Source organism: Neopsephotus bourkii, unplaced genomic scaffold (genome assembly GCF_033783945.1).
Source record: "Neopsephotus bourkii isolate Nb327-2 ecotype Australia unplaced genomic scaffold, CSIRO-AGI_Nbou_v1 NB_318, whole genome shotgun sequence".
Classification (NCBI taxonomy): Eukaryota; Metazoa; Chordata; class Aves; order Psittaciformes; family Psittacidae; genus Neopsephotus; species Neopsephotus bourkii.
The window spans coordinates 4,566,716-4,591,341 of record NW_026900826.1 but is presented as its reverse complement, the minus strand read 5'-3'; the positions used below and the strand labels follow the sequence as shown (position 1 = coordinate 4,591,341).

The 24,626-nt window shown below is 41.4% G+C and overlaps 1 protein-coding gene across 1 annotated transcript; it reads left to right on the top strand.

Moving 5' to 3' along the window:
- The first annotated feature begins 10,769 nt into the window (after nt 1–10,769).
- Nucleotides 10,770–24,162, top strand: PYGO1 (pygopus family PHD finger 1). Its single transcript, XM_061347461.1, has 3 exons — nt 10,770–11,073; nt 15,430–15,515; nt 17,274–24,162. Exons 1-3 carry the CDS (start codon nt 11,025–11,027, stop codon nt 18,393–18,395), a joined length of 1,257 nt encoding a protein of 418 aa, XP_061203445.1. The 5' UTR covers nt 10,770–11,024; the 3' UTR covers nt 18,396–24,162.
- Nucleotides 24,163–24,626: the final 464 nt, after the last annotated feature.

Here is a 24,626-nt window from a genome sequence, read left to right as displayed (position 1 = left end):
TCCTGGAAGTTTTCAGCTTTTCATGGTTGCATATACCCCCATGGCACCCGCCTGGTGTGTTCTCAGTAAGGACTGACTGTATATGAAAAATGGACATATACAAATGTTGCTTTTTAATTGTTTGGCTTTTGGGTTTTTTAAAGTTTGAATGAATTGCCAGTGTAGGAGCCAGGTATGTATCTCACATTGTGGTGTTCTGGATCCTTTCACTCCGTGTGCCATTTTCTCCTAAGGGCAGCAGTGGCGGACTGGCTAATGGAGGATGGAGCTGAATTGTATTAATTCTATATTTGTCTCAGGGGATCAGCTCCGTGAATTCCATTGCATGAGGGAAGCTAATGTTTGCCCTGATTTGAATGTAACTTTTTAATGTCCTTTAAAAACTATTTTGTTTAATAATGTGGATTTCTTTTTCTAGCATTCTAGTAAATGTTACCTAGTGTGTTGGTTCATTTTTCCCCTCCAGGGTTGTTTATATACTACCCCAAGGTCATGCCAAAAAGTAATAGAAGTTTAAATGCCAAATGTTTATGAAACTGCTGTTTAAATACTGATTGATTGCACAGTTGAAATAAAAGTTTTCCTTAGTAAAAGTGCTACTTGTTAAATATTTTATTCTCAGTGTGTCTGACAAGTGGCTAAACCCAAGGGAGATGTAAGTGCAGCACCTCATTGGAGGCTGAGCAGCTAGGGAGGTGCTGGCACTTCATATCATAAAAAGAACATGCGTTATCATTGAAATCCATAGAACTTCCCAAAACATGTGTTCATGTATCATTTATATACCCGGAATTATTTCCCACCCAAAAACTCTGTCTGTGTCCCATCACTGTCAAACACCCATGTAAGATCTCTGTGTTGGTTTGTATTGCTGGGTGTGGAAGATGTGGTTCTCAGTGCAGTTGTTCTCAAGTCTGGCAAGCTGCAGTCCCGAATTTTTCCCAGCAGTTTTAGATCTGCCAACTGTTGAACCGAGTATTCTGGTGTGTGAGAACACTGTGAACGTGCCGTTGCTGTCGGTCAGAAGGCAAACTGCTGTTTTTACGCAGGACTGCGTTCTAGACAAGAGTCAGTCAAGTTAAATCAGCGAGGAAATGATGTCCTAGGGGGATTAAAAGGTTTCTGTTGCTAGCAAGTTGATTACTGATTGCCACTTGAAAGCAACTGAAAAATTGGCCAGGTGGTTTAGAGAGTTAGGTACAGAGCTGGATTTAGAGTAGTGCCCGTGCAAATCTTGCACTACTGAAAATGAGAGCACAGTAATCACTGCTGTTATTTACAGGGTCTCTAGGGAGAATAAAGAAAAAACAGCAACGGAATCTGAACTCTTGCAATACTTTGGTTGGTTTGACTTTGCTTTTTCATCTGTATTGTTCCCTGAGAGATTAGGACTCTTTGCTGGCACTGACTATGCATAATGGGAAAAAAAAAGCTATTTCACAGGTATTTCAAAGCTTTGAATCACAGTATTGGGAATTGAAGATTGGAAATAAATGTTCACTAACTTTCTTCTATGTCCAGGAAATGACTGTTCCTGAATACATTTATTTTTACTTCCAATTTTGACCCTCTTTGAGAGGCATGTGTCCTGTCATTTACAGGTGCCCCTCAGAGAGAAGGTGCTCTGTGAGCACCATGAGGAGACAGAGCCTTTCTGCCCTGGCAGCATCTCACACTGATGCTTCAGGCTGCCCAGGTTCTACACTAGAACCATTATGTCTGTTTTTCCTTTTGAATTCTTGGAAAGCAAAGGAAATCCAAAAAGCCTCATCATGCTTCTTTGTGAATTACAGCTGCTCTTACCTGCAGAGTCTATATATAGAACAGTTCTGCGTGGTTGGGTAGCTTATATGACATTTATTGCTGGGGGTATTAGAGCACCAGCTGTGGTAACTATTTATAAAACAAACTCTAATCCAAAATTCTTTCCTCCTTATGTTCAAATTTAGGAACACTGAAATATGGCTATTCAGAGGTAACTGAGAAAATATGACCAATGCTGAAAAAATAATACAGTATTTTAACACAGATACTGTAAAAAACAAGTAAATCTTACAAATTGTAAATGATTTTTTAAAAGATAATAAAGAATTTTGGATAGCCAGGACGTACTCGGTCTTGGACTGTCAGTGGTAAGAAAGCTCTACCAATGGAGTCCATCAGAGATGCTGCTCTCTCTCTCGGCAAGAACAGGAACCAGCTGCAGTTCCTGATTACGTTATTGCTGGTTAGTGTGGGTACATTTTACAGTCCAGTGTCCTCAATAGCAATAAATAAATACTGAACTCTCATCTTCCAAGGAGTTATTATTGTAAAAGAAAGCTTTAAAACTGCCCTGGTTGGTGACCTGATGCTGTGCTACCTGCCTGCATTCTGACACCAGTATGCACCAACTGAAATGACAGCATTGCTGTGACTTTGTTTAGTTTATCAGTGACATCTGTCTACAGACCTTGCTTACCTGTTTTTTGGAGGAAAGGACCAATACCTTGGAACTGCACTACAGCAGGTGAGCAGCAGTTCTCTGTGGGTTAATTCCTCTCCCTGTCATCCTTTCACTCAGCAGGTAAAATGGGCATCTGTTAAGAAGGGAGTCTGTGCGGCTATTTTGCTGCTAATAATGTGCAGAGCACCACACATTAAAGGAACTGACCCCAGCACCTAAACTGAGTACGTGCATCTTGAAAACCAGCCCAGTTCTCCACCAAATGTGGAGCTCTGGTGACAGCAGATTTGCGATCTCCTTTGCACATAAAGCCAGACTTTGCGTTTTGTTACAAATGAAAACAGACATCTGGTCTTCTTTCCTTTATTCTTTAAGTTATTTCATGTAATATTTACAAGTAAGTCCAGTTGGAATTTATGTTTGGGGGTGCATATGCATTTGTTATCAGTAGTTAACCTATGCTATCTTGTTTGTTGTTGTCATCTTGTCATGTTGTCATTGTTTAGCCCAGTGTGTGTCCCCTTTTTCATTCATCTGCAATCATGGTCTCAGGATTGGTGCTGGACTGCAGAGCATATCCTCTGTCATTAAGACAAGCTGTAGGTACTAATGCTGTTGTTGTCCGTGTTGCAGTGACCTGCTCTTTCTGTAATCCATGTATGAAGGCTTGGCTTCACCTCTCCTCCCCACACAATGAAGAGGATGGGTTTGAACCCTCCTCTCTGCAGATAACTGCATGCTAGAGCCCCAGGTAAAAGCTCAGATTTGACAAAGAGATACCATATTGTTTCTACATTAAAGTGGAAAGTAAGCTTTATTTAAAACTCATCATTTAAATCCTATTTACAGAGGAATGCCCCATTAAGACATACAGCAAATGCAAGAAATTCAGAATGAAAGACACACCATGTCTGGATGTCCCTGGTCTGTAGGATCTCCCTTGGCTGGGAACAGAGGTCGGGGGCTGGCAGATGTTTGGGTACCAGCTGCTCTTTCAGAGACTTCTGCCCTTACTGTCAGAACCACCAGCCAAGGTGGTTTTCCCGCAGTGCTGCAAATTGGTCCAAGTTCTTCAGGGTTACTCCGGATTGATGCTGAGTATCACTGGAAGTTGATGAGCACTCCAGGTGGGTCCAGGGAAAGCTGGGTACTATAATAATCCACAGGCTTATGGATGAAAATTGAATTTCTGTGGGTGACTGAAGATGTGTTTCCTATTATACTGCTCCACAGGAAGTTTTAAATCAGTGCCCAAAACACTGGATTCTGCTTTAGCTGGGAATAAACTGGGGACTCCCCAGAGGTCATGTTAATAGAATGGTTTTGAATTCCCTTTTATCTGCATGGCAATACACTAGGAAAAAAAAAAAGCCCAACTATTTTAATGAGTAAAGCAGCAGATTTGTGGCTAGGCTGCCAGGCGGTCGCACCACATGAAAGCAGGAGAAGTGTTGCTCACACTGCAGCTCGCTACAGCCTTTGACAATTTGCATTTTAGTGTGCTGGTCTAGGACATGAACCCCTCTGGTCTGCTGAAAGCTACCACCAGGGGATGAGTGAAAGAGCTTAATATATGCTGCCTCCTCACTTTTTGCAGTTTACATTCATATTATCTTAAACCAAGTCCACTGCACTACCTTGCTCTTAGCTTTCCCTCTATGAGGTCATGCAATTGCATTTGGCAGTGAGATAGTTTATAGCACAGACTGTAAAATAAAATAAAAAAAATCATTAAAAATGATATCATTCATGTTAGCAACCGTCATGCTTTGGAATAGATCCTGAATATTTAAAAGTCAGTAACAGCTTGCTCATCCTCTACCAAATAAAACAATCTGGCTTTGCTTTACACAAAACTCACAGTCAAGGCAGAATGAATCCCTTGAGATCAAGATTGCCGACTTCAAAGGATAAGTTAACTCCAAGCTTGAGTTCTAAGTATTTCAATTAAAATTCTTTTGCAAAATCAAAAGCAAGACAACCTCTGGTTCATAACAGGAGAGAATTCTGATACTGGCTTTTACAACACTTCACAGAAGAATGACTATATTGAAGAGGAAGGCACCCTCTTATTTTTTACAGACTGCATTTCTAGCTTTGTGATCTACCTATGGTAAGATAAAATCAGTGAAGATCAGCATGTCAGAAGCCATTGTAGCACAGCCATGAATCACAGTCAATACCCAAGAGTCCACTTCTGCCATTGTAATGGCTCTGAGCTTTGCATGACACTGGATTACCTCTAAGATTAGCCTTCAAGCACAGGCTAGAAAAGGGACAAGCACCCAGCAGAGAATGCTGGCTTGCACCATACCCTGTGATTTGGAAGTCTCAGCCTGAGTGACAAGGTTGCCACTTGCAATTGGGTTGACTGGAAACAGCTTGTAATAGAAGCACTCCACAAGCTGGTTTTGCATTCAACTAGGTTTTAAGAGTTTGTGATGATGTTTCTGTTCTGCAGCTCAGCTGGGCCAAAACTGATAGCCCAGCCCTGCAGTTGCAGATAACGAAATGACAGGATTCCTGCAGGAACAGATGTAGAGCACCCTAAAACATCTGCCTGTAGATTCCGATTCGAATCATAGCCACCAGGCATAATGCATGTCAAGCAATTTAATCCAGTTTGGGGTTTGCAGACAGATAGTGTGTATGTTTAAAAAAAAAAATTAGTTCCACATTCTTCTATTGAAATCCTGGATTTCATGTGAATTTTAGCCTGGGGATTAGGGAAGCTGCTCTCACATGCAGTAGGTGAGTGCAGCATCTATGTAACTAGGTCAGAGGGTACTTAGGCATATTTATTTACCTGTTCTTGTGTTCTCTGCTTTTGTTGCACAATAAACAAAAGAGGTCACTAAATTTGATTTAAAGGATGGCAGAATTCCAAGATTTCACAGTGGCGTTTTTTTAATGGTATTTTCTGACAATGGTGTTTGTGACTGCTTTTCTGTTATTTCAATTTTTTCTTCTGCTTTAGTTGTATTTTCCTTTCATAGTCTACAAACCTCAAAACCTCAAAATTCAGACTCTAGTTGTTTCCATGAAGATTCCCTCTAGTGCAAGCAGGGGGATACACATGGGTCAGGAAGCTCTGTGCCTGTCCAGGGCTCTTGCTGAGGCACAGGGCTGACATGAGAGAATACCCAAACAGCTTTGCAAGAGGCTCTGCTACCTCTCGATTCAGCATTACCACTGCTTTAGTTCTATGGCAAAGATTTCACTGGCAATTCTGTAATGTGGATCTCAGACAGAGCTTTTGCCTAAATTTAATTACTTATAAACACACTGATGCACGTTCATAACCAATTATTGCAAAGATCAGCGTGGCCTTTGCAGGAAACTAGAAAGGGCTCTTGGAGAACTGAGTAACTGCAGGAATTAAATGCTTGCTTCTCTTTTCATCAAACCATGATAAACAGGAAAATGTTAAGGATTCAATACGATAATCCAGACAGGGCAAGAAAATGCATTTCTTTCATTTCCCCACTGAGTGTCCCCATTTCACTATTCATTCCTCAGCAGGCAACCACTTCTTGGAGAAATGGCACTCCATTCTGCAGAGGAGCTCACAAAGGTTTGTAAAAACATGTATTTGTCCCTTTTAAAAATTTATTGTATTAATAATATTAACACTGCAACCTGAAAGTTCCCTTTTATTTACCATGACGGCAAAAGGGAAAGAAATTTTATGTTTCGTAGTGATTTGTGGATCAAATTACAGATTTTTAATGCATATATATAAACACACACTGATTTCTTGTCAAAACTTTTGTACTTTGGTATGTAAATAAATACACCAATAACACTCAAGTTCCTAGACATCAGTGTCTGTCTTCATACGCTAAATGTTCAGGTACTATACTTACTGATTTTACATATTTGCCATACAATTCTGTAGTTTTAAAATGTCAAATTTTAGCTTTGTAAGTAATTTATGTTGTTGGAAAGAGTATGTGAGAGCATCAATGTTTTGGGGTTTTCTTCCTGGCTGTATTTTATCTGTGAGTTGTACAGGTAAGTGTGCACTCAAACAAAGACATCAGTCTCGCCAAGTTTCAGACCTAAGAGTTTTTCTTCCAGTATAGGTATGACACTGGAGTACCCTTGCATACATTTCTGAGATATTTTTTGATCAGTTCTCTAACAACTTGTCTTACAAAGCTTAGAAAAATGTGTTTCATCAGCCAATGATTTGCTGTGATTATACAAAGGCATGATCATTCTCAGGCTTTTTACTTGCTTTCAAGATGATCATGCATCATATAGAAAAAAACTAATGCAGTGGACTACAGAAAAAAATCTCATTTCTTTTAGGAACTAACACATAAAGCAATCTGTTCTGTGTTTTCCCCCTACATTTTTGTATTCACTTCAGATTAAAGTTGAAACAGAAACAGACAATTAATTAGTTTTCATTTTGTACCTTATATTATGTGGATGAATGGTTAATGCAGAAGTTTAGACAGTCTTAATGTTTGTTGATTAAACACAGAGACAAAACGGAGGTGGGCTGCTGAGACCTGGTTTACATCACCATAACAGACGCGGCATTCACCAGTAGGCGAGCAATTTGCACTAAAATAGCTTCAATGACTTGAGCTCAAACTGTTTCAGTTACAGTTACAATCCCCGAGACTGGCAGAGAGATGCTCTACATCTCTCTACATCCAGACCCAGAAGGGACCTGGTAACACATTTTTCCAGAGCAATACCAACTGCACAAACAGCTAGACTAAAAAGGCATAAAAAGCACATCTCTGTGCTTTATGCGATTTATAAACATGCATGCATTTAGTTTTACTACCCTCAAAAAGGGAGATGCGGGGGAGGAGAACAAATGAGTCTGGAGGAAGAGGTGTAAAACCAGTTTAGTGTTGTCTCAGGCTTTGATAAATAGTCCTATTTTTCGCAGTCATATTGTGAAACATGTACAGGTCTGTAGAACTAGCACTTTGTTTAACATGAAAAGGGGCCCTTTAGAACAATGAGTTACTGATTTCATATTTTCCCCTCACAGCAGGTGGGGGAATCAAATCTACTGATGCTGGAAGGCTGTTAGGAGCTAAGGCTATCAACATCCAAATTTCCCCAGTGTGTCCCTTTTCTCCAGCTCAGTGCTTTCAGTCCAGGTTGGAAAGAGGCTACTGGTTCCTTGGCTTCTGCGTCCATGTGCCAGGAAGCCTACCTGCACAGGTGCTGCTGTGCACGTGCCATCCCTTGGCACTGCCATGCAGGCCCAACATAGTGTGCTCCTGCGGGAGCCAGCTGGACGCCAGGCCCATGTCCATTGCACAGGGGTCCGTTTCTGTTTTGCTGTATAAGAAATCTTCTGTGATGAGTTGATAAATTGCAGTAACCTGACAGGTGAAAGCTGTGTGTGCTTTATGTTAGAACATATATGGCTTACATGAGAGGAAAACTTCCAGTACTGGAAGCAGCAGTTAGACAGCTCAGCCAGCTTCCAGGTTTTTTCCTTCTGGTGTCATGCTTTCTTTTTTCTTTCCTAATTTTATTGCTCTGGTATGAAATACTGGCCCCCATAAAATCAAACAGGACAGATCTTTCACTTCTTCTTTTTTAAATTCCTTAAACATCAGAAATTTTCTCTGAGGTGTTTAAATTTTTTCATTAGCACATTTGCATCTGTTCCTATGTTGCCAAAGCAGGCTGCTGTGCTACTCTGTGGCTCCCGAGATATGCAGCAGTTAGATGTGAAAAGAGGCAGTAAAAACCCTGTAAATGTTAATGCTCTGTCATGGATCTGTGTCTCACTGACACTTCTCTCCTGACAGCGGAATGCAGTGTGGAATGTTCAGACCTATGATGATTAGGAAAAGAACTTCCTTTACCCACTGGTTGGTTGTACAGAACAGTTCTTTCAGTCACCTTTTTAACCTGAATTCAGGAGGAAAAGAACCTATGAAGTTCCCCAAACCACCTCTTCTATACTTAGTAACGTTTTTAGGTGCTATATCACATGTGATTGAAGTTACTGTTATCTCACCAAAGCACCTTTCAATCAATCGGGGTGAGTTATAAAGTAGCACTTGTTCACAACTGAGTACAGGGAGCAAGAGTTTCTCTGTGGTTGGTTACTGGTGAAAAGAAGACAATCATTTCAGAATGACAGAATCACTGTGCTTTGAAGGCAGGTCCCACATCCCAAAGCAAGATTAACACTGAACTTGGGCCAGGCTAATCTGGGTTTTGCCCTGCTGGGTCTTGAAAATCTCCCTGAATGGAGATCCTACGTTTCTTCAGTTTCTTGTCTCAGTGCTTGCTTAGCCTCAAAACAACATTTTTATCCCCTTGTAGCCAGTTGGAAGCTCCTTTCAAATAACAACCATAGAGTCTCATTTTCCTGTTACACACTTCAGTGAAGAGCCTGTCTCTCTTCTTGGTAACCTCCACTTCAGTGCTGGAGGGTTATTGCTAGGTACCCCTAACTTTCTCAATTAATGCCAGCTTCTGAGAGGAAGAAATGTTGGAATGATTTTAAGGACAACCAGTGAGCATCGCTGCTCGGCTATCAGGAGGTGAATGGTGTGTGATAATGAGAACTTTCATATACTGTGGGGGAATATTTGAGATGCTGGCATAAGCACCTGAACAAGTGAATTGATTCCCTTCAGATGCTGTGTCAGCCATTTCCAGTGTAGGTATAGAAGTGTAAAGTCAGTCCAACAGGATTCTCGTAGGCCACTCACTAAAGCCCCGAGTGCATGTTAGAGCTGAATTTGGATGAACAGCAAAACAGAGCTCATTTTTTGCAATTGGAGCACTGGGTTAAATCTGAATTCCCTGCTCCCATCTCCGATACAGACAATCTCCCCCTAGGAACCTTTATTGACTCGGTGACATCAATCCGCGCATCCATAATTACAGTCTACATGCTATTACAAGGCAGCCTTACACAAAAGCTCATGCAGTCCTGGGAGAATCATCTAGGCCTACAGTGAGCTCCACCGCAGAAAATGCAAATCTCTTCACAGATAAGACACATCTTCCTCCAAACAGAGACGAGCTCACACCCACCTTGTTAATAACAAGTTACACTGCAGCAAGATTACACAAAATTAACCAGCAGATCCCACAAGAGCACTGTCAATCTGCCATACTTGGAGGTACGTGCAATCTGCGACTGCTGCGAAGTAAAAGACTGTGGACAAATAAAAACGATGCCTAGGGAAGGACAGAAATCAGCATAAAAAAACCCTACTTTAGTTAGACTCGCAAAATGTAAATGCCAAACCGCAGCAACATTGATACCGTAACCTTTACACAAATAACACCCAGAAAAAGTGTTCCAAATACTGGGAAAGTACCAACTATCCATACAGCAGGAAGGTATGTAAAGAAGTACAGCTGTCAGGTATTGTGAAATCAGGTACGTCAGCAAACCCCATACTTTACATTTTACGTGGACATTTTTATCCCAGGTAAAGGAGAATAAACCCTTATTGGAAAGCCAGTCATTTTCAATGCAGTTGATAAACAGTTTTGATCAGGGAGGAGGCTCCGTGTGTAACACCTCTGGCATGCGGCCGCTTCAGGCGAACGCGTGTTTCCACACAACTGCAGCACCAGCACCAGTGCCCCCAGGGCTCAGCAGGGCTCGCCGCGCTCCTCTGCAGTCCCCTCAGGCCAGAGACCGGACTGGAGGCAGGGAGGGGGGAGTCCGTTTTCCCCCCCCCGTCAGGGGGTGCTCCCGCCGGCACGGACCTACCTGAGGGGGACCCGCGGGGCTCCCGCGCTTCACGGAGCCACCGGAGCCGCAGCTTGAGGCGAGCGGCTCGCGCCAAGCACGTGCTGCGGGCGAGGAGCGCAGCGCGGGCCGAGGTGCGAGGGGCGGTCACCGAGCGGCGCGTGCCGGCCGCAGCCCGCGCTCCCGCCCTCACGCGCACTAACGGTCCGCGCGGCCGCCCCGAGCCCAGCGCGTCCCGGCGGCCGGGAGGAGCCCGCCCCGGCCCCGCGTCTTTGTTCCGAGCGGCGGCGCGGGCCGGGGGCGCGGCCGGGGCTGTCGGCTCCCCCCTCCTCCGCCCCTCGCGAAGGGCCGCGCCCCGCCGCGCTCATGGCGGGAGTGTGGGGAGCCCCGCCGCGGCGGGAGCTGCCTCCGGTGCCCCTGGAGGCCAGGGAGCCGGATGGCAACGGCGGCCGGGGTACAGCGAGGTGAGCGGCGCTGGTGGCCGGCAGGGGCGCTGTGCGTGGCCGCGGGGCCTGGCAGCCCCGGCGGCGGGCGCCGAGCGAGGCGGGCGCCCGCAGCCCGCGGGGACCCTGCCTGGCTCGGCTCGGCGCTCCGCGGGCCCCCGCGCAGCTCCCGGGCAGCGGCTCTCCGTTCGGCGGGGCCCGTCTCGCCCGGCCCTGGCCGCGGGCCGCCGCGGAGCCCTCCCGCGCCCAAACTTTGCAAAGTCTGCTCGCTCCGCTGCTGGGGCGGCGGCGGCGGCTACGGCAGCAGCGGGCGGGGGCGGCGGCGGGGGAGGCGGGGGAGGAGGGGGCGGGCCGCGGGCCGGCGGCGGCGGCAGCAGCATCAAAGAGCCTCGATTCCTGCTGCCCTGGGAGCCATGCGCTGCGGTCTGTAATGTCAGCGGAACAGGAGAAGGACCCCATCGCGCTGAAGAGATCCCGAGGTACGGGAGGGGCCCGGACCGGGCATGGGGGGCGGCTGCTGCTGGGGCCTAACTCCCGTGAGGGGAGCCGGCGGGCGCCGCGGGATGCGCGCATCGGCTGGACCGGACCGCCGCTGCTCAAAGCGGTCCCGGGCCGGGCCGCCCGCGCCCCCGCCGCGGTGCCTTCCTGCGGCTGGCGGCGGGGCCGGGAGGCGCGGCAGCCGCGTTAAGTTTGCACGGTGGGGCCCGGCCGGGCGCCGCGGGCTCCCGCAGCCTCCGGGCCTTGAAATGCCCAACTCGGGCTCGCCCTGCGCGCAGCTGGGATCGCGCGGGGACGCGTGCGGTGCGTGGTCATGTCCCGTGTTTTCTTGGATGTGCTGCCCATTAGTATGCAGCGTGCATACTGCTGGTGCAAGGGAATACGTCGGCAGTGCCACATGTCCGAGTTAGTGTTGATGCAGAGCCCATAAATTACACTTCAGTGTTTGCTCTTCTGCCCCTGGTCTTGCTCTTGTGCTTGATTCTCGCTGAGGTTTTTGTTTTTCGGGAAATGAAAAATCTGTCCAAATATTGTTCTTTATCAGTAGCACTGTTGAATGGCTCCAGTGAGGTTTGAAGTACGCGTTTCTTTGAAATGTGCAAGGAGAAGGGTAGAAATACGGTGTCTCTTCCGACTTGACTGTGCAGCTGACTTTAATGGCAGTAGCACATCAGTCTATGCAGCGGTAGTTGTGTCCTCATAGTCCTTAAAAGCAGAAATGCTTTCCGAATGAATTCATGAGAGACAGTCGGGTGACTGAGTTGGGTGAAAATCATAGCAAAACGTAAGATCTGCAATTTATTGCTTCTCTTTGCCTCGTCTCCTGTTTTGCCCCTGGAATTCTATTGTTCTTGATGTTTTAAGCTTTTTTTTTAATGGTTGGGTAAGTGGGGAAAGGTGTAGATTCAGCTAGGCACGTTGTCATCGACTTACATTCTGCTTCTCTGAAACTGTTCTAATAACAGCTGGATTGCAACCTTGAGAGTGAGAGAATGAAAATACGCAGCAGTGTTACAAAGGAGACTGGGATTTCTTAGAGTCCTTCACTCCCAAGCCCTGATTCTGCAAATATTTAAGCACATGCAGTTTCACATGCCTGAGTTACCCACCGAGTTCCATGTGATTACCGCTTAATATCAAAACTGTTTACAGTATCAGGACCACAGAAGAGGCTCACCAAATCTGGTCAGAATTAGACTCTTCTTAGTTTTCAGTCTCTAATGAAAAGTTTATTCAGCCATTTATGTTTCTTGGGAAAACATTCTTACAGAGATAAAGAGCTGTTTGAAAAGACTTTGGCATCCATCCTGTAAAAACCTAGACAGAGATTTGTCAGAGAGAATGAAAAAACTCTGTAGTGTATTTGAGGCATGTTAAGTATGTCATAAATTGCATGCAAAGTCACAATCTCTTAATATGTAAACAAAACTACAGTTGCAGTTCTCATAAATAATGCTGAAAATCTCTTGTGTATGGATGAAGTAAAAAAGAATCCGGAACTTCTCCTTTTCTAAATGTAAGTGAAAAAAATACATTCTCCCTGTTATTTAATAAGGGAATAGTTCTCTGATGTGTATTTCTGTCTCTAAATCCATTGCAGATATGATGCCCTAGTCAAAAGAATTGTGTGATTTTTTTTTTTCCTGGAAAAATAGTGTCAAACAATGAATATTTTTTTTTAGTACAATGTTCCTGAATTCTCAGTACACCTTTTAATGGAGGTCTGTGTGGTAGGTACCAAAAGTGACTTTCTGGAAAGTTTATCTTGGCTGCAGGAAAATGACCCTTATTCACTCATTTTTGGAGGTATGCTAGGAGTAACATTCTGTTTCCTTTCATGTATAAATTAAAGCATTATAAAATCCACAGGGAAAATATAAATTTGTAGGGCTAAATTAAATCATTGGCCTCACACAGCGAGAACTGAGAACATAAAAGAGCTTTGTGCCTTTCCAGATGTAGGACTCTGTTCTGCAAACATAGGATTGTGACTGGCTTCACCCGTGGAAGTAATACATGGAGAAATCGTGGAACTTGTCACTGGAATTCTAATATTCATAGGCTTGTGCTTTTGAAGAATGATATCCCAGAGAGGGAATTTATACATCATTTTATAAAGTTTTAACTTATGCTACTGTAGGGCAGCACTTGCATATGATCCTCACTACTGTGCCTGGCCACAAATTTACTCATACCTGCACTGCTAGTTGTTAATTTATTAAAAGAAATCTGGATATTTGTAATGCTTTGCTACCAGTGGTTAATATTGTTTATGTGTTATGAGTGCAGGACCACAAGGAACAGGAGTGCATTTTATGCAGTTGTGAGGAATGGTGGTCAGAGTGAAGTTTCCCAGTGAATTTATGATAAACCTATAGGAATGCTAGAGAAGAAGCTAATGCAAAGGGCAGGGTCAGTTTTGAGTAAATATCAAGAAGATTATTTTATAAAGTTAAAGTATAAGGGAGATTTAATCATCATTCTTTATGTAAAACTTTATGCTGTGATTAGTTAGTATCTGCAGTTAATGCAGTGGCAGTGCTTCACCGCATACTAGGTATACACAGGATCTTGTATTCTAAATCAAGTCAAAAAGGACTCTCTTTTTAAAAGAAGTAATCCCTAGTTACTCTGATTGTAGGTTATACAACAGCATAATTTTATTTTGAGAAGTTTATTGTGACTTCATGCCCTAGTCTTTGAAATCCAAACTTAAGTTTTGATAGGTGTGGATCTCGGATGCTCACAGATTTGAACAGTGACAGGCAAAGCCAAAAGGAACTTATTAAAGCAGAGGCAGAACTGGATTCTTACTGGGGATAGGACTGGTAATTTCCATGAAACTTCAAAAAAGGAGATGGGGAGGAAGGAAGTGCTAGGAGTGAAATTTGTTGGCCCCCCCTTTGATCAGGGGTATTTGAAATAACTGTTGATATTTCAGTCTGTGTACAGTAGGTCTGCTTCTTCCCTGAGAGAAGAGATTTTCCATTACTTTACTGAACAGTGAAAGTTGGTTTAGGTGTCTGCAGGGAATACCTCTTTAACATAGAGCAGTGCAATTTCATACATTATGCTTCTTTGTATAATATTATTGATAATTCACAGTTATCTTCAGGTAATATTACTTTTGGTAATAGAGACAAACCTGCGTGTTCAGGTGTATGCTTGCATCTTGGTTAAAGTTTGCCTTGTATTCTGAATATGAGTTTTAAACAAGTAACAGCACATTTTTTGGGTTGGATTGCCCACTTCTTACTGTTCTATAGTTGCTATATATATATTAACCATATATATATATGTGCATATATATACCTTGTTTTTAAAAGAGCAAATAAACTAATATCTTAATGGGCCTGGGGAAAATGAAATTAACATATAGTTTCTTATTGTAATGGTGTTAGTATCTTACCATTTGTTGCTCTCGTATCACCCCAGAGTGATTTTTGTACTTCAGCTCAGGGTTGTTTTGCATTCGCATGAAGGCAGGCTGACTGGGGTAGTAAGGAATGTGTTAGAACTTATTTTTTTTCCTTGTCTAGAAAGTTAACCAGAGGTTTAAAACTGAAAGCCACAATTTATACAACTTGAGAGCTGGTTCCGCTGTTAACAAAGGTGAGAAAGAATCCCAGGTGAAGTACAGATTTGGGTTGCTCAATCAAGCCTGATTCAGTGATCAATAAAATGAACATTCTTTATTTCTTTTTGTGCCAGAGCAGCTATGCTCAATTATTCTATGAGGTTTCTGCAGAGAAAGACAGGTTCACTTAGAACCCCTCTCAGTGTTGGCAGGTATCGTTTTGTCTGATTGAATCTTTCATTTAGTGGAATTTAGATCTTATCAATTGCAGATCTGTTGAAACAACAGGGCAGGTTTTCAATGGGCTTCAGTCATAGATCTACTACTTTTTGCCTTTTCTTTCACAACGTATTGTAATATATTGTTGTATATTGGTACAGTGAGTTTGATAAATGCTATGTCTATGTAAGGTAAATAGGAGGTGAATCTTATGCATGGTTTTAAACAGTTCTTTTGACAGTTTTATGCATTAAGCAAACAAGAGATACTTCTAACTAGTGCAGTGGCAATATTAGACACCAAGGGACAGATAAAATAAATGGAAATGTTTAACTCTGAGCATGAATTGGACATTAAAGTGGTATTAAGTTAGCAGTATACAAGGTATGCTTTTACCTCCAGATGCTTCTTGCAGTGTTAGCCACCAGAACTAGTGCAAGTTCAGTACCTGTAACAGATATCTGTTGCTATTACAGAGGGAAACTTGAAACACAGTCTGTAAGAAAACTAATGCAGTATTGCACCGATTGAAATTTTGTAGGTGGTGACAGTGGATTGGATGGGTTAGGAGGACCAGGAGTACAACTTGGGAGCCCTGATAAGAAAAAACGCAAAGCAAATACACAGGTAAATTCCCTTTGGTTCTTTTGATTTTGTAATAAGTAGTGCACCCACATGTTGTTTGTGGTATCTCACATTGCCCGGAATATCAGTCTGTTCTCACAAATAGCAGGTACATACAGAATATTTCAGTTGTATTGTGAAGTTAGAATCTTCAAAATACTAGTTATTCTCACTGAAGTTATTTTAATCTCTGTAGGTTGCCAAAGACCTATAAAGAGAGGAGCACAGTGAGACTGCAATAGCTTGTATTTTACCATATGGATTTGATTCTGAGACAGGCTTTCTTTCAATGACTTTGTAGCCATTGGTTGAAATCTGTACAGCATGGGTAGTTGCCATGAGACTACTTTACTTCTTTCTTTTGTTCTTGTATGTGTAGGTTTGTGGGCTAATGGATCAGTATGGTTTCTTAATGCTTTGACCAAACTCTTGGCATATTCCCGAGTGATTTTCAAGCAAAAGCTGTGAGGCAGGTTCAGCTTCTTTCTAGTGAATCCCTGCAATCTGGCAATTCTATACAGTCTCCGTTTCCAGGAAAGGAAGCCTGAGCACACAGCATCTAAAGCAATTAGGTATCTGTAGTGTAGAATTTTTCTTTGTGTGTTCATTCAGCTTTGAGTGATGAGAATATCTATTAATTCGGTACTGCCCAGTGAGAGTGATTTTATTTATTTAGCTTTCTGTTAGGACTGTCCAGATTCCATTGAGATGTGGATCTGGTTTCTTAGTTTTTATTGTTTTTAAAGCAGTCATAATGAAAGTTGCTCTGAGAAACATTCAGTCAATTTAAGGGTTTCAGACCTCCTTCTTGGAGCTTCCTTTGCATTGTGGAAAGGTGATAACTGTACCGGGAATGCTGATTAGTTTCCTCTCTTCTTACCAGGTTCAAAATCTGCAGCACAGCAGGTTTATTTTAGTATTATTATTATTTGGGGGGTGGGGGGGTGGAGGGGGAAAGTTTAATCTTAGTTTATTGGTATTTGGAGGAAATTCTTTCTGTGAGCACAGTTAGTGTGAGAGTGAACTGGGTAGATGTTCTCCTCAGGCTAGTCTACTATGGAATTCAATTGTATAGCCACTCTGATAACATTTAAACAGCCTCTGGGCTCCATTAAACATTTAATTATGCTCTGTAACCAGAAATCCTTCTATCTTACACCTATTGACTGTGCTTTGCAGACTGCCCCCAATCACTGAATGCTCATAAGAGGTACCTCTGTTTGGTATGCAGAAAATTCCTATATGCAAACTCCTGTATTCTATATACCTTTTTTACAATTATAGTAACATTAGGTTTGTATATCCTTATAGAAATGAGGTTTCTTAAGAGACACATATTCAGTAAAATGAACCCAAAATGCAGCTAAAGTAAATGCTTCAAATCTACTCTTGCAATCTTTGGAAATATTCTGTGCATGTGCTTAAGTGACACATGGCTTTCTATATTGTTGCTTTTCTTATGTGAAACATTAAGAAATAGAAGTTGCATATCAAGTAGTATTTTCAGAAACATGATTGTGTAACTGCACAATTTTTAAACCACTGAGATTACTACAAATCACCATATTATCCAGAGCCCAAACTCCTCTCTTGCCTCTGTGCTGAAATTTCATACAGCCTGGCAGGGTATGGTGGGTAAGCTTTATGCAACAGCTGAACAGCTCTTTCAGCACTAGCACTAATCCAGGACCTTTTGTGGTTGGCCTGTCTTGCAGGGAAATACTAAAACTAATTTAAATGTTCTATTTAAAATATTTTTAGGGATCATCATTTCCTCCTCCATCTGAATATGCTCCACCGCCGAATCCAAGCTCTGACCACCTTATAGCTGCAAATCCTTTTGATGACAACTATAATACTGTGTCTTATAAACCACTTCCTTCAGGAAATCCATATTTTAGTAATCCTGGTTATCCTGGCTTTGGAGGCTATAACACTTTCAGAATGCCACCTCACATGCTGCCCAGAGTGTCCTCACCATATGGTGGTTCTTACTCCCTCAGAAACCAGCCACATCCCCTTCCTCAAAACCCAGTGGGAATGGGTTTTAGTCGGCCCCACTCTTTCAGCTTTGGTCCACATGATAACCCAGGTTTTGGGAATCAACCACCTTATAGTAGTGGTCAGATAAATCAAAATGTCAGTATGCCTGGTCAGCATTTCAGACCGAATCCTGGTGAGAACTTTGGCCATTCTGGTCAGATACCTCACCCTGATGTGCCATCTAACTTTGGTCCTGGAAACAATCCAAATTTCCCAAATTCTCAGCTAGAGTCAAACCATTCTTTTGTTCCTCCACCAAACACGTACAACCAAACAAAATCATCAGCACAAAAGCAAGACTTTAGTCAAGGTGCAAGCAAAGCATCCAACCAGAACACTACTGCTCATCAGCATCATCACAGGCCAGAGGACATTGTGAGTCAAGGTAACAGTGACCTAAAAAATGTTACTCGAAACAACGTGGTAAACCAGGATAATAGCCATCCTAATAGTGCTGATAACACTAATGCTGGTCACTCAAATGGGACTCAGAGTAAGTCCCGCCAGCCTCGAGGTGCTGCTGAAGCATGCAACTCTGAAAAGAGCAGCAAAACGCCCCTTCATCCCAGTCGTCATGGTCACTCATCCTCTGAACCTGTCTATCCGTGTGGAATTTGTACACATGAAGTCAACGATGACCAGGATGCCATCCTGTGTGAAGCCTCTTGTCAAAAATGGTTTCATCGGATCTGTACAGGTATGACTGAGTCAGCTTATGGCCTTCTTACAGCAGAAGCATCAGCAGTATGGGGTTGTGATACTTGTATGGCTGACAAAGATGTCCAGTTAATGCGTACAAGAGAGACTGCAGGGCCACCTGCACTGAACACGGATGGCTAACAGCGTGAATTGGTGGTAGTGGTTGAAATACTTGCTGTGAAGATTTGGTTGTAAATTGGGTACTTCACTTTCTGCAGACAATCAGTTGTGTTTAATTGCTGTCATCTTACCTGTTTTCATTTTTAAAATTCCATCTCAGCTTTTGTACTCTTAGTTTTGTGTGTGCAAATGTTTTACAGGATGGATTTTTTGTTTTGTTTCTGATTAAACTGTAAAGTATAACTGACAACTGATCATAAGTAGGATGTGCATTGACAGTTTTATTGAAGGCAAAAGTGCTTTCATGAATAGCCCCTAATTTGCTAGTGTTAATGTGTTATCTAGCACTGGCATTTAGTGCTCGGTTTTAATGGTACTATATTTGCAAGTACTCATTACATTTTATTTTTGGGGGGTGAATGTCCATTACAGACGTTCTCGCTGTCCTTCTTTGAATACAGTGGAGATGACATGGAGGAATGTGCAGTATTAACAGTTTTTGGTTTGGGGTAAATACAGAGATTTTCACATCTGCTTTTTCCTATTTTTGAAGTAACATGGTATTCAAAAACTGATGACTTCATGCTTAGTAACATGAGGAAACCTGCTAACTCTCTAATACAAAGGCATTTATATTTCCTTGAAAAGTCCATTGTTTCTTTCACTTCTCAGCAAATGCTTGCTGAAGACTCTTGCTGGGTCTTGCAGTATTTGGAAATAGTTACAGAATATGATGAGTACATTGGAAAAAGAACACATCAAGTTTATGAAGTCCAGTGCTTTAAATATAGAGAATACCAAAACTAGGGTTGCATATGTAACCTTGATTAATTTCTCTTAAGCACATACATTAGGATACAGTCTCTGCATCTGTCACGGTTGTGCAATCATGCATTTCTCTCATCCTTTCTTGTTCATGGTTCTACTCTGCCTCAGTGCTGGCTGAGAATTGTGAATGAACTAGCGCAGGGAAAGCCCAACTCAGCTTAAAGGACTTTCAGCTAGTGTCTGCTCAGTCACCCTGGGCTTACACAGTCCACTTGACATAAAGGAGCGTGCAAGGCAGTGGAGTGTGCTGAGCACAGGCTCTGCATTAAAAGGTAATGTGGCCAGCAAAGTAAAACAATTCCTGCCACTGCCTCAGCCAGTCTTGCTGTGGGGTGGTGAGGAAAAATAAAGCTTTTGCATTAGGTGAGTTTACGTTGTGTCAGGAGCAGGTAATCAGAGGTTTAGCTTCTTTGCTAAACTTTATATTCTGCTGACAAGTATGAATGGCACTAGAGCTTCATGTGTGATACTAACAATTATATTTTAATATGGGTAATTTGATTTTATTCTTGATCTCAAAACCCTTTTTTTTTTGTTTTTCATGTGGGGAAGCATCTAGCCTTGAATATTTCAGCCTTAGCAGTGTGATACAGCTGCATATGCAACTGAAAATCAATGTTTCTGTAGAGATAAGTGTTATTTTAACTTAATAAAAGCTGGCACTGTAATTACAGACTCTGCTTATAATACCCCTGTGCTGGAAACTTTTTAAAGAGTCAGCAGTTAATTCATATGTCAGGCACTACAGGTATTAGTCATGTTCCTTAATGTGATAAATTGTTCAGGTTTGTGGTGATGAGTGATGTAGGAGCCTCTGTAGAATAGTCATCTGTACAAAGAGGTAGGTTTTATGGTAAGCTATGCTAATGAGTGAAAAGTGAGGCCTGTTTCGTAGTTCACCATTGTGTTTGATTTTTAAATGGGCTCTACTGTCATAGTTTCCTAGAACATACTGTGCAGATCCACATAACTGTCATTGTTTTACTTTTAAAGTGAAAAGTTTTATATACTCTTTTACCAGAGAAGTGCAGATTTCCCTCCTTTTCTGTCTTGCCTCTCATTAGGAAAAAGGCAATGTCTCAAGTGTAAACGACAGAATTCATACCTTGAAGATTTCCTGTATAGAGATGTAAAGAAAGCGTAAGGCAGACCCAGGGTTCCTGCTTTCATCACCATTTGCTTTATTTAGTACAGAGACTAAATTTTGTTGTTACAGGTGGGATATTTAAAAACAAACAACAAAAACCCAACAAACATCTACAAGCAACGATACAACCTCTGTTAGGTTTATTCTTCAGTAGCTTTCCTAATGACTGACTGACTGTTAGAATTTACTTTTTGTACCTACAGTAGATACTAAACCAAACCTTGTTTAGATAAATTTGTTCCTCTGGGACTCAATTTAATCTCTGCAAAAAATTGCACTCTGAAGAGAGTGGAGCTGGTTTAGACCTACAGCAATGTAAATGAAATAAAAGCATTGCACTCAGTGAAAATTCAACACAAGCTCCAATGATGCTGTTGTTACCCAAGCGTGCTGTTCGCAATACCTTCCCCTCTCCCATACCCCATTCCTGTTGTGGGAAGGTGTTTGGAGCATTTGTTCTCAGAAGTCCAATTAATGTTGTGACAGTTTTGGAGCAGACATTGTGTTTAAAATAACCATGTATTTCTTAATCTCTTCCTGAACCCTACACGGTTAGGCAAGTGTTTCCTGTGGTAGGTAGCAAGACATTGGAATTTAAATGTAATGTTCTGACAAACTTAAAATCAACTGGAATATCATCTTAAAAGGCCTTAAATTGTGTATTTGTGAAACTTATTCTAACAATTTATTTCAGTTTTTCTGAACTGGTATTATGTTGGGTTTGTAACCCAGTAAATTTTCTGTGTTTATTAACCTGTAAATACAAAGCATTAGCAAATGCCAGTTACACAAAATAAAAACAAATGAAAAACAAACCCAAACTTGTTACTACACTGATGACAGAGATATGACTGATGAGGATCTCTGAAAGTCATCCAGCCAATATGCTTGCCCTACTGATGTGTGCTTGGCATACCTGGACTCTGTCTAGAGAGAGGATTATACTTTGTTTCTCTCTGCATGTATTTACTAGTAGTAGTTCAAGTATGCACAAGAAAAACAACAATCATGTTTTGTTAGTAAGGTACTAGGAAAACGTCAGCTGGTTAGAATTAGAAACTAGTTATAGAAGGGTGGGTGGGAGGGAGGGTGGATTAGAATAGGTGAGTTTTTTTGTAATACTCTACATGAAACAATTTTTATTGAACTATCGTGCTTCTTTCATTACTGGTGATTTAGACTGTACTGGTGCTGCACACCAAAAATATTGCAACGATTTTGTAAATCTTACAAACCTTAAAAGTTGTATGGGAAATGCCTGTGTCCTTTTGAACAGCTTCTTGTCATGGTCAGAAACGAGCCCGTATTGCCTAAAAAGTTCTCCCCTCCCTCAGGCTGAAATGAATAGATACAAACTGTCCTCAATACTTAGGGTTTGTTTTTTTCCAGAGACCAATTTTAAATGAGAAAATAAGTAATTTGCTCTTTAAAATACTTGTTTTATTGTTGCCAGGGTAAGTGACAGTACACTGTATAGGCTAGAGGGTAGATGTCAAAAATCCTGTTTCTGGCTGTTTTACCAATCCCTTCTACAACTTGAGCCAAGCAGGTTGGTTGGTTGTGCCTCAACTTCTGCCTTCAGAAGACTGGACTAATGCTTACTTGCCAAGGTTGTTTAGAGGCCTAGTTTTGTTTGAGATCTTCAGATGAAAGAGACTGAAGTAATGAAGTTACTATTAAAAACATAATTTTGGGGGCTGCTTATAGAAATACAAACATTGTGACCTTAAAGTTTTTCATCTAAGAGCCAGTTTTGTAATCACATTTTTCAGGCTTAACTTCTAGCACGTGAGAACTAACGGTCAGTGGAACTGCACGCACGCATCAAGAACGTTTCAAAGTGTTTGCAGTTTGAGGCCTATGATATTTGCCATTGAAATGCTTTGTATGGTTTGAGATTTTTACAAAATCAATGGTGTTCAAATGTAGCAACTTTTAAACATTTGTCTTTATTCCAACTTAATACAATAACACATCTGCATTAAATAGATCCCTTTCATTTTATAAATAAACATTACCTGGCAGTAAAAGTATTGGTGTAGCATTTTCAAATAAGGAAGTCATGCTTTTTATCATGTTGTATGTGACTTAAATGACTGTTTCATATTAAAACTAATCTTTCCTTATGTACTGCTTAAATATACCTGTTTTAGGATATCAGTTCAGTACTTTTTATACAATCTTGAATGTGTTCCACATTGGTGACATGTATTTTTGCAACAACTTTTTTGTTTCAATTTTAAATTAGAGCATGTCTGAAGTAATACATGCATTAGTGCTGTGGTGTGTGGCAAAGTTAATGTATGTAATTCAAATTGGAAAAAAGTTTCCAGACTTTGTCCAACGTTAACCCTGTGGCCAGGGATTAAATTACTATGTAATACAAATTATTTCATATCATGATGTGTTTTAAGCTACTCTATGAAGTATGTGAAACATTATTGTTTATGGATTGGTAGCTGGTGTGGTATCTTGCATAGAATGAGGTATGGTAGATGGTAGCAATTCATGATAATTAAACTGACTACCTTTCAGAACACACAGCACTTATGTGCATTGTCATCTTGTTGCCACAACTGTTAGAATGAGTTTTGTATTACTGTCCTCTGACAAATGGGTGAACATCTGGTCGTACGCTCATGGGTGTGAAAATTCTAACGCTCTTTACTTGGTTTACAAAACATGCCATTGTTTATCTATTGGATGTGATTAGATGTATGCAGGAGGATGTAGAACTGGATGTATTTTAACGTTATTCTGCAATTACTAAGTTTTGTCTGAAGCTTTCTATATTAGAATAGACTTCCTTAAAATTGGAAAATTAAGTGTACTTAGCAGAACTCTTGAGGCAATATAATTATCCTACATTACATCTTGAGTTATGCACATTCATTTGTTTGCATGGAACTCCTGATTTTTTTGGGCTTAAATTTTATATGGAAGTAAAGGATCCCATTAGTGCCCTAGTGTTGTGTGTCATCAGTTCTGAGGTGATGAATTCTGAATGGTGTTCAGCCCCTTAGAGGTGCTGCCTGTGGCTTAAAAGCATTCAATATCGCCCTTAGCTTCCAGATTCAGACATGGCTTACCCCAGCATCACAGGAAATACCTATTTTTGTATTGTTTGCCATACATGATTAATTTTCCTTCTCATGTTCAAACAAACTGGCTGAACCCCACCTTTTTACTAAAAGGGCTGTGCACTGTAATTCAGGAATTGCTGTATTTGAGACAGTTTGGGATTGGAGTCACGAGAGATGTTGTGTCTATTCCTAGGCATTCATCTTCTGAAATTCCATATAGTTTAAGTAGGGCAAGCTTTTCGTAGATTCTTTTATTTTGTTGTTGTTCCTTTCTTGATAGGTTTGTTGTTTTGTTTTTGTTGGGTTTTTTTTTTTCTGAAATGTGAAATAATACAGAGTTGTTGAGGGATTTTTTACTTAAAAGACAGTTTCTCCTCCAGGCTTTTATATATGGCCTACAGAGCAGATGCTGTGTTCTTAAGAGCCTTTTGACTTGGAATTCTTTGTCCATATTCTCCTTTCAGTGTTAAAGATGGGTTGAAAAAGGCAAGTTACCAATCTACTGCCATCCAAACAATGCAAAGTATAAGCTGATTAAGACTGTTGACATTTAATTATTTTTTTGGCTAATAATGATGTGATACCTTTTAGAAGAACATGTATCAGAATCTGATTCCAGCGTTCTTGGATAATGTATATGGTACATTTTGTCCAACACTGTCTGTAACTTTGTTGCTTTCTGTTGTCTGTTTTCAGTTTCTTTTAAAATAAAAGTAATTTTTGTGGGGAAGTTGCCTGTTGATTTTTATGAAGGTGATGTAGGCCCTTATTGCCACACTTTAGTGGTGGATTTGGCAGTCCTAGGGTAAATGTTGGACTTGGTGATCTGAAAGGTCTTTTCCAACCTAGCTGATTGTATTAACTCATAATATTTTGCCTGTGAGAATGCATCTGGATTAGGCATAATCCTGCAAGGCACAGTATGAGGCTGTATTGCTCAGAAAAGCCAGCTCCTGCCTCTCCTGGAGAGGTTTGCTGTTTGTGAGGTCATTAATCTGAAGTAACTTCAAAGGAGAATAGAACAGGTCTTGCACCATGAGCCGAATTTCTTTATTACAGGATGGCAGGGAAGGCTTAGGCACCATTTGGCTGAATATATCGTTTTAGAGCTTTCTGCACTTGGGATGAAATTATACAAAGAATTATCTATTTTAATTGTAAAAATTATTATTATGGTATTCCTGTTTGTTGGAA

Bases quoted from the DNA above. Each gene is read 5' to 3' on its own strand.
- PYGO1 (XM_061347461.1), top strand. From the start codon at position 11,025: ATGTCAGCGGAACAGGAGAAGGACCCCATCGCGCTGAAGAGATCCCGA. The intron at 11,074-15,429 runs GTACGGGAGGGG...GAAATTTTGTAG, and splicing joins CGCGCTGAAGAGATCCCGAG to GTGGTGACAGTGGATTGGAT. The intron at 15,516-17,273 runs GTAAATTCCCTT...AAATATTTTTAG, and splicing joins AACGCAAAGCAAATACACAG to GGATCATCATTTCCTCCTCC.